The following is a 10,269-nucleotide window of genomic DNA, read 5'->3' on the forward strand; positions in this document are numbered from 1 at the left end:
GGTTTACTACTAGTGAATCTGGTGATTTTCATTTTTAGTACAATTGGGATCACTTTTTTTTTTCCCTACTGCATTTTAAACTTAGCTATTTCTGGTGCTTAGGAAAGCAATTAAAAGAATGAGCTAAACTTATGAATATCACGTTGATGCATCTCTACAATACAAAATGAGAAACATTTTGTCATCTGTGTAACTTCAAAGCAAACACAGAACAATATTACACATAAGCATGAAAAGAACAGGGGGGGGTAGGGAAAGAGAGAGACTGAGAGAGGGACAGAGAGAGAGAGAGAGAGAGAAGAAAATAATGAAGGAAAGCAAGAAAGAACGTGGAGAGGGAGGGAGAGGAAAAGGGAGGGATTGGGTCTTTCTGACCTTATTGAACTTTACTTACCTTCTAAAAGGTACGATCTCCAAACATGGTCACTTTGGGGGCAAGGACTTCAACATGTGCATTGGGGAGGGGACACAATTGGGTCTATAACATACACCGCATTTGTTTAAATAAAAAATATTTTTAAGGAATGAGTGACTTTGCGGTACCCTCTTATGTGTCTTTTTGACTAGGTCCCCTGCCTTGATGGATTATACCCTTGAGCCCAACCTGACGTTGACGTCCGACTACTACTATCCTGACACCTTCTCGAGCCCCTGCGATGGGGAACTTATCCAGAGAGACAGCAAGTTGCTTCTTGCCATCATTTACTGCTTCCTGTTTGTATTTGGGCTTCTGGGAAACAGCCTGGTTATCCTGGTCCTTGTGGTCTGCAAGAAGCTGAGGAGCATCACGGACATATACCTCTTGAACTTGGCCTTGTCTGACCTGCTTTTTGTCTTTTCCTTCCCCTTTCAGACCCACTATCAGCTGGATCAGTGGGTGTTTGGAACCGTCATGTGCAAGGTGTTCTCTGGTTTTTATTACATTGGCTTCTTCAGCAGCATGTTCTTCATCACCCTTATGAGCATGGACAGGTACCTGGCTATTGTCCACGCCGTGTATGCCATAAAGGTGAGGACGGTCAGGACGGGCACAGTCCTGAGCCTGGCAGTGTGGCTGGTCACCATGGTTGCCACTGGCCCATTGCTAGTATTTTACCAGGTGGCCTCTGAAGATGGTGTTCTCCAGTGTTATTCATTTTACAATCAACAGACATTGAAGTGGAAGATCTTCATCCACTTTGAAATAAACATCTTAGGCTTGTTGATCCCATTTGCCATCCTCCTGTTCTGCTACGCCAGGATCCTGCACCAGCTAAAGACTTGCCAAAATCACAACAAGACCAAGGCCATCAAGTTGGTGCTTATTGTGGTCATCGCATCTTTACTCTTCTGGGTCCCATTCAACGTGGTCCTCTTCCTCACGTCCCTGCACGACATGCACGTCTTGGATGGGTGCATCCTGAACCAGCAGCTGATTTATGCCACCCATGTCACAGAAACCATTTCCTTCACTCACTGCTGTGTGAACCCTGTTATCTATGCTTTCATGGGTGAGAAGTTCAAGAAATGCCTCTCAGAAATATTTCTGAAAATTTTCAGCCACATCTTCCCCTCCATGGGAAGACAGATGCCCAGGGAGGGGTGGGAAAGGCGGTCATCTTCCCACCCTATGGCCTCCCGCTCCTCCAGCATAGACTACATTTTGTAAGGGGTGGGGGGGCGTGCCTCCAAGTGTCCTCTGCCTTCATTGCCACTTTTCTCTAAAGAGAAGAAAATGACTTCCATGGGGGCTGTGAAGCCATGTAGGAAAATTCTTAGGAACTTTGGTTTATCGATACAGACATATTTTATATATTTAATCCATTCCTACTATTGCAAGTTAATCTCAACTTTCAAAAATATTGGTACTATTCTGGAAATATTCTATATGTTTCACTTTTTTATTTTTTAGCTTTAGGTGGACACAATATCTTTATTTTATGTTTATGTGGTGCTGAGGATCGAACCCAGTGCCTTACACGTGCTAGGAGAGCACTCTACCACTAAGCCACAACCCCAGCCCCTCCACTACTAATTTTAATGCTAGCAGTAGGTTTTTTTAGGTTTTTTTTTTAAGGAAAAAACCATATTCAATCCGGTGCAGTGGTGCACACCTGTAATCCCAGCTACTTAGGAGACTGAGGCAGAGGGTCACAAGTTTGAGGCCAGCCTCAGCAATTTAGCAAAAACTTGTCTCAAGAGACAAAAAAAAACCAACGCCTTCCACAAAACCAAACCATAATCTTGATATTGAAGAACTTCTATTCTTGCTTCTTTGATGTCTTTATTAGGCACAAATTTAAATGTTATCAAATCCCTTTTTCTTATCTATTGATGTAACCATATAATTTTCCACCACTGTTAATTTGGTTTATTATACTGATTTTAGTATCTTAAGTCAACCTACATTTTTCCTGAAAAATTAAAAATGACCCTTTGGTCTTGGGTTTCTTATATCTGTGTTCATTAGTCTTGAAGTTTCCTTTCTTTTCATGACCTGGTCAGATTTGGCCTCTTAAAATGTATTGGGAAGTACTCCCCTTTTCTCCAGTTTCTGAAACACTTTGTGTATAAATTTGATATGATTTCCTCCTTGAATGTTTGGTAGAATTCACCAATGAATTTATCTGGGGTTCCTCTCCAGGAAAATTTCAAATTATGCACACACATTCTGTGACAGAGTCTATTCAGTTTCTCCTCCTTCCTCCTCTTTTTTCTTATCACCAGCCCTTTCCACTTTTATATCGTCAGACAGGGTCTCACCAAGTTTCCAGGGCTGGCCTTGAACTTGCAATCCTCTTGACTCCTTCTCCCAAATTGCTGAGATTACAGGCATGCCTGGATAGACTATTCAGATTTTCTAGTTTTGCTTGTCTCAGTTTTGAAGAGTTGTGATTTCATTTTATTTGACAAGTCTACTAGCATTATACTGTCCTCAATATCTTCTCATTACCTTTTAAATACATGAGGAGCTAAGAATTGTCCCTTTTCAGCCCTGATACTGACAACTGGTGTTCTCTTCCTCTTTTAGATCAGTCTTTGGGGCTTATCAGTTGTATTAATCGTTTCAAAGAACCAGCTTTGGCTTTGTTGGTTTCCTGCCTTCATCTGTTCATTGATTTCTGCTCTTATCTTCATCTTTTTTGCTTTCTTTGAGCTTAATTTACTGTTTTATATTAGCTTCTTGAAACAAAACCTTCCATCATTGATTGCCAATTGTTGTTCATATATTTAAATCTACAAGCTGAGTACAGTGGTGCATGCCTATAATCCCAGCGGTTTAGGAGGTTGAGGCAGGAGGATTGTGAGTCAGTCTCAGCAACTTAGTGAGGCCCTAAGCAATTCTGTTTCTAAATAAAATTTAAAAAGGCCTGGGGATATTGTTCAGTGGTAAAACACTCCTGGGTTCAATACCCAATACCAAAAAAAAAAAGAAAAAATCTACAAAATTCCCTTAAAGCACTGCCTTAGGTGTATCGTGTACATTTTAATGTAATAGATCTTCATTATTTTTTCAGTTTAAATTATTTTCTATTTTCCATTGTGTTCTCCCGCTTATAATCATGAGTTACTTAGAAATTAATTTTAAATTTTGAAACATATGCAGACTCTATATATGTGTACACTTTCAGTTATTTGAAATTTGTTGAGAATTATTTTATGATGCAAGATTTGGTTTGTTTCAATAAGTGTTGCATTACACTTAAAAAGAATGGTCATAGTGGGGAGAGAAAGGGGGTCATGAATTGAAATCAATTTCCATGCATGTATGAGTTTATTGGGACGAAACCAACTACTAAGTATAAATATAAAGCTCTGGGGGGAAAAAGAAAGAAAAAGAATGGTTGTATTCTGAAGTTGTTGTCCATACCTGATTAATTAGATTGTTCAAGATTTCTATACTCTTGCAGACTTTTTCTTTTGCTTACTCTGTGTGTAACTAAGAGAAGTACATTAAAATCTCTAGCTGTAGTTGTGAATTGTCTAATTTTTTTTTCATTTTAATTTAGCTTATTCTTTCAGTGTATATTTTAAAGCTACCTTATTAAGTACATACAAACAGAAGATTTTTATGCCTTTTTATTGAATTGGTCCCTTTATCATTTTGCAATATCTCTTTTCTCCAGTAATACTTCACTAGGCCCAACCTCTTTAAAATTCCTCATGTCGCAATAGCACCAAGCTGAGATCAGGTCTTTAACAGATGGACTTTTTTTTTTGGGGGGGGGGGAGGTGCTACCAGGAATTGAACTCAGGGGTACTTGACCACTGAGACACGTCTCCAACCCTATTTTGTATTTTATATTTAGACACAGGGTTTCACTGAGTTGCTTCGCGCCTTGCTTTTGCTGATACTGGATTTGAACTTGCGATCCTCCTGTCTCAGCCTCCTAAACCACTGGGATTACAGGCATGCGCCACCGCACCCAGTATTAGGAATTTTTGAGGGACAATTCAGATCCAATTCGTAAAGTCTACTCTATTCAGCATAGAAACACTGGCTTTCTTTTCATAAGTATATGCATTGCTTAAACCAAATTACTATCCTATGACTAAATGACCTCTTTTGTAAGTATAATTTAGTTGGTGTTTTTTCCACAGAGAGGGTTGTATTACCACAAGGATATATACAAAATCCAAAAATTGATAGACTCTGCTGGAGGCACACACTTGTAATCTCAGCTACTTGGAAGCCTGAGGCAGGAGGATTAGAAAACTGAGGCCAAACTGGGCAACTTAGCAAGAACCTGTCTCAATACTTTGCCTGCTGCCTCCTGGGTTCAGTTCTCAGAAGAGAAAGAGAGAGAGAGAGAGAGAGAGAACCAAAATATCACTTTTAGGTAAAATATTCTCTACAAAAGACTGACTTTACAATGTTTTTTTTATCTTTTATTTTCTAGTTTAACAATATAATTTTAATTACAGACAATAATACATTCTGCAAGGTTAGTGATCTACATGGGATGGTATTTGTTAGTCAACTTTCTTTTGCTATAACAAAATACCTAAGATAATCAACTTAAAAGGAGGAAAGGTTTATTTTGACTCACAGTTTTGGAGGTTTCAGTTCACTGTCACTTAGTTCTGTCATTCTTGGGCCTGTGGCAAGGCAGGACATCAGAGCAGGAGCACATGGCAAAGGAAACTGCTCATCTCATGGCATCTGGGAAGCAAAAAGAGCAAGAAAGGGGAGGGAACTGGGGACTGGATATGCCTTTCACTAGGCCCAATCTCTTAAAAATTTTTCATATTGCAATAGCACCACACTAAGATCGATGAACCCTTTTCTTTCTTTCTTTTTAAATAATTTTTAGTTGTCAATGGACCTTTATTTTATTTATTTATATGTGCTGCTCAGAATCAAACCCAGGGCTTCACACATGCTAGTCAAGTGCTCTACCACTGAGCCACAACCCCAGCCCAACATGTAGACTCTTGAGGGACAATTCAGATCCAAACTATAGTATCATGAGCAAGATTCCCAAACTATAGAATCATGAGCAAGGCAGGAGGATTGCAAGTTGAAACCAGTTTGGGCAACTTAGTGAGACCCTATTTCTAAAGGTTTTATATATATATATATATAACGGGGTTGTGGCTCAGTGCTTGCCTAGCATGTGCAAGGCACTGGGTTCAATCCTCAACACCACATAAAAATAAATAAGTAAAATAAAGGTATTGTGTATCGGACAGGGGACAATGGCCAGCGACTCATTAAGGGGTCCTTCTTCCTGCCAAGGATAATGCAAGCCACCCTAAGATTTACAATCTCAAATAATTAAAATAACAAAGCACAAATACTCAGAAATATTTACAGAAAACGAATCCCCTGATAGATCTAGTCCACATGGGTTCTGGAACTAGATAGTTCCAGTGGTTTAAGGTTTCAAGGGCGGAGCCTAGCTTCCTGATGTCTTGCAGTCTGCAGGTTGATTGACATCTTGGCAGGTCACACCCATCTCAGGTGCTGGGTGGGATCTTTGGTAGAGCTTGAAGGGGAAGTTCATCTGTATCAGGCAATCTATCCCTGTGGGGGGGTGCCACCAGAGTTCCCAATGCCAAACTTATCCCCTCAGGAGCCTACTATGCGCAACAGTCCACACACAGCCCATGAACTGACGGCTCGTGACAATTGTGTTCAACTACAACTAAAATAAAATTTAAAACACATACACACACTAATAATAATAATAATAATAATAATAATAGGACTGGGGATATTGCTTGGTGGTAAAAAGTCTCTTGGTTCAATCCCCAGCAACTAAGCTAAATTAAACTAAGCTAATTCTAACCTGAGGAAGAAATCCATCAGTTCTTATGTTATGATTGGGGTCTATTGTAACCAGAAAGTAGCATTAAAACTTATTTGATAAGGGAGAAAGAGAGGAGTATAGTTAACCTAAGAGACTGCCAATCTGGAATCCCAAGGGATATCTCCAAGTCCTGGGCTCTTCCTACTCTACCTCCCACATGGACCAGTAAATCCATTGTCCTGCTCACACAGGCCCAGTGCTTCTCAGCTTGACCGCCCTACTGCCCCGCCTAGAGCCAGCCACGCCCTGTGGACCAGGATTAAGAGCACAGTGCCTTCACCCTAGTGTAACCAGGATCTGTTGGGGACAGGACACAAGCTCCCTCTAGTGGTCTATTTGAGCTGAGTCCTGATTGGATAAAGAATGATGGACAAAAAAGAAAGGGAGAAAAGGGAATATCGCATATAAAATCGGGGGTCGGGGGCAGCAACTGGAAAACTACTAATCTAGAAATTCTGTCTTAAGATTCTTGGTAAAATGCAGGGGGTTTTTTTGTATTTGGATTTTACATACTGGAGATTTCACTCAAGACTGGTAATTAAGTCCTATAAACCTGCTAACCCCCCTTGGAGGTCCTACTCTATAGACAGACCTCATTTGAACAGACTCCCAAAGCCTGTGGGTGTTAGAGGAGGGGATACACTTGTTCACCCTAAAGAAAGAATTCACTTCTGCTCCTTCCTTGATCCGCCCAAATCCGTGCATGTCAGATTAGTATTTCCCAGTTGGTTGATAGAAACAGTAGCATCCTGAATTCACAGACAGCTCACTCCTCCTCTGTGACCCTTACACACTGATTGCTTCCCCTTCCTGGAAGCATCTCTTGCTTGAAGGGATCCTTAGGGAAGAGGGCTTTCCCGAGGTCCTCCTCTGGTCAAGTGCCTTCTGATCTGGACCATCCTAAGGGTCAGACACCATCCTGAGGTGTTTTTTTTTTTTTTTTTTTTTTAACAGACCTGGACATTTTTTCTAGTTCAAATGATAGAAGATGCTCTTGCTCAGGTTCACACAGACAGAAAGACCTGGCTTTGAGTATGTCCTCTTCTACAGTGACTCAGAGAAGATGTGTATCTGCTTGTTCCAGCCTAGGCCCCGGCTGGAAGGGCTGCCTGGGTAAGGCACAGATGGCCATCCCAGCCAGCAGGGCCAGTTGGAAAGCGGCTACCAAGTTCTTGTTTACCGAAATGCAGAGGAGACAGGCCTCATTCTACCAGCTCCCTGGGTCGAAGCTCCCCCAGCCACTGGTCCAGGGTGTGGCCAGTACTTCTGTGGGAATTCTTCCCCTTTGATATCCACCCTCCTAAACTGTAGAGGAGTAAGCAGTGGACCTTAAGAATGAGAAAGGGGAAACTATTCTTATTCAGTGGTGGCCAAATGCCAAACCCTGTACCACCAAGAACTTGGGCTATGTTAACTCCCCAACCCAACCGGGGATCAAACCCAGGGCCTGCCCCCTCCCTCTGCCAGCCTTGGCTATGTTAATGTAATGGTCACAAGAACTTTTAGAAGAGAGTGTTTTTTCCTGCTTTATAAATGAATCAACAAATGACCCAACTGGAAATGTAGGATGGAGAGTCAGGTGTTTGCCTGCAGAGCTGGTGCTGTTTTCCCTGCACCATAATATTGACAATAATTCAGGAGGGAACACAGATCCATCAGAATTTGAGAGTGAGGGTAGAGCTGGGGCAGAGGGCTTGCCCTGTTTGAGCAGGTACAACTCCCTCTACACACCTTGGTCTTTTCTTTGCATTTGTTTTGTCCCCAATTCATCTGCTCCACACCGAGTGGGACAGTACTGTGGTGCTGGCTGGAAGAGAGCCCTTGGGCATCTCACTTCACCAGCACCTGGCCATGTGGAGGACAGGGCCTGCTTCTTCGGTGCACCAAGGACCATGATAGACACCACGTTTTTCATGACAGTCAACAGTCTTTACAGGAATAATGACCATCACCTTCAAGAGGTCTGTTTCCTTGTCTGGGTTCAAGTTAGAAGTAGAGGGTCATTCCATGGGTTATGGTGGGAAGTAAAGGTTCACCCAACAATCCTGACAGCAAAGAGTTTTCTGCTTTTGATTTTTAACATGGAGCAATCGGAACTTTTTATTTATTTCTTTTTTCTTTTTTTTTTATTGGTTGTTCAAAACATTACAAAGCTCTTGACATATCATATTTCATACATTAGATTCAAGTGGGTTATGAACTCCCATTTTAACCCCAAATACAGATTGCAGAATCACATCGGTTATACATCCACATTTTTACATGTTGCCATACTAGTAACTGTTGTATTCTGCTACCTTTCCTATCCTCTACTATCCCCTCTCCCCTCCCCTCCCAATCGGAACTTTTTAGATGATTCTTCTTCACCCAAGGACATGAAGCTTGAAGATGACTTATTGTGTTCAAACATATATTCTACAGAGAGCCAGATGTGGTGGCTCACACCTGAAATCCCAGCTACTTAGGAGGTTGAGGCAGGAGGATCATGAGCTTGAGGCCAGCCTGGGCAATTTAGCAAGACTCTTTCTCAAAATTAACATTTTTTAAAAATGGCTGGAAATTTAGGTCAGTGCTTGCCCAGCATGTGTGAGGCCCTGTGTTTAAACCCCAGTACCACAATAAATAAATAATGTACATATAAATGTTCTATTATAAATATTCTACATAGAATGATGATGAACTATGTTTCACTGAAAACTGATCAAGGTGCTTATAAATAAATACTTAACTCGGTTTACAAATAATTACTGAGCCCCTATGTAATGATGATTTCTCACATTTTATTATCTATGAAACACTTCTATATACATTGTTTTATTTTCTCTTTACAATAATCCTGGGAGGTTAGGTAATGTTACTTTTAAGCTGACAATAAGGATTTGAGGTAAATATACACGTTGTTGGGTCATCAACAGGACCAAATGCAGGAATTTGTACTATACTCCTCTGCCTCAGTGGTCTCTTGAGAGAAGATCTAAATGCAATCCATACCCTCTGCCATCCAAGGAAGAGGGCAGGAACTGGTGGTGCAGTCTTGAGGCAGAATTTCTGCTTTCTTGGGGGAAGCCTCAGTTTTGTTCATAAAGACCTTCAACTGAGGGGCCTTCACAGATTATGGAAGATAATCTCCTTTATTTGAAGTCAACTGACGGTGTTAACAACATCTACAAAATATTTTCACAGCCACACCTAGAGAAGGTGGGGTATGATAGCCAAGTTGATACATAAAATTGACCATCACATAGGGGATGATGTTTTATAAATAAATACAGTCATTCTGTCAAAGATGAAACCTCTCCCCTGTGGGTAGAGCTACTTGATAGTAGGCAAACGGCAAAGTAGTTTCTGCAAAGTGGGTTCTCATCCCTGTGGGCAATTCACCCCAGTTAGAGAATCATGACCAGAAAATATGTGCTTATGTGTAGCAACAATGTTGCATAAAATTCCTGTGTGGGAAGACAACAGTAAAAGAAGAGTCTGATTTTTCCACAAGATGGGGAATTGGTGTGCCAAAATGTTGATGGAGTGATTCACGGTTTGAACATAATACAACACTGTCTGGGCTTGGCTTACAGCTCATCTTCTGTTACTGCTGACATCTCAGCCCTTGGAATAGGATCTGAGGACCCCATTCTGATAGAGACACAGGCCACCCTGACAGTTACCCATCTATATCTTGGAGACCAGCCCATGAGCTGCTCTCATTTACTGCTCTCTTATAGCCCAGTCACCTTGGGCCAGGTGATAAGACTTGAAGCAAAAGTCACTGGCACAGAAGGAGGAAAGGCATTTCTCTCTTATGAAGCCCAAAGCAGCAACAGGACCATCCTCTAGGCCAAAGCTGCTGGTTAGGCCACTGGAATTCTCTTTTCCTGCTGTTTGTGCCCATCCATATTGGTGGGCACAGACGGTGGCTTCCCACTTTGCTGAAGATTTCAGCCTTAAGGATGGAGATCATCACAAGATATCCACAGAC

The 10,269-nt window shown here is 41.4% G+C and overlaps 1 protein-coding gene across 1 annotated transcript; it reads left to right on the forward strand.

The window, feature by feature from the left end:
- The first annotated feature begins 580 nt into the window (after positions 1-580).
- Ccr8 (C-C motif chemokine receptor 8) lies at positions 581-1,648 on the forward strand. The gene has a single exon (XM_076869188.2). It carries the CDS (start codon positions 581-583, stop codon positions 1,646-1,648), a length of 1,068 nt encoding a protein of 355 aa, XP_076725303.1.
- Positions 1,649-10,269: the final 8,621 nt, after the last annotated feature.

Source organism: Callospermophilus lateralis, chromosome 1 (genome assembly GCF_048772815.1).
Source record: "Callospermophilus lateralis isolate mCalLat2 chromosome 1, mCalLat2.hap1, whole genome shotgun sequence".
In the NCBI taxonomy this organism is placed as follows: Eukaryota; Metazoa; Chordata; class Mammalia; order Rodentia; family Sciuridae; genus Callospermophilus; species Callospermophilus lateralis.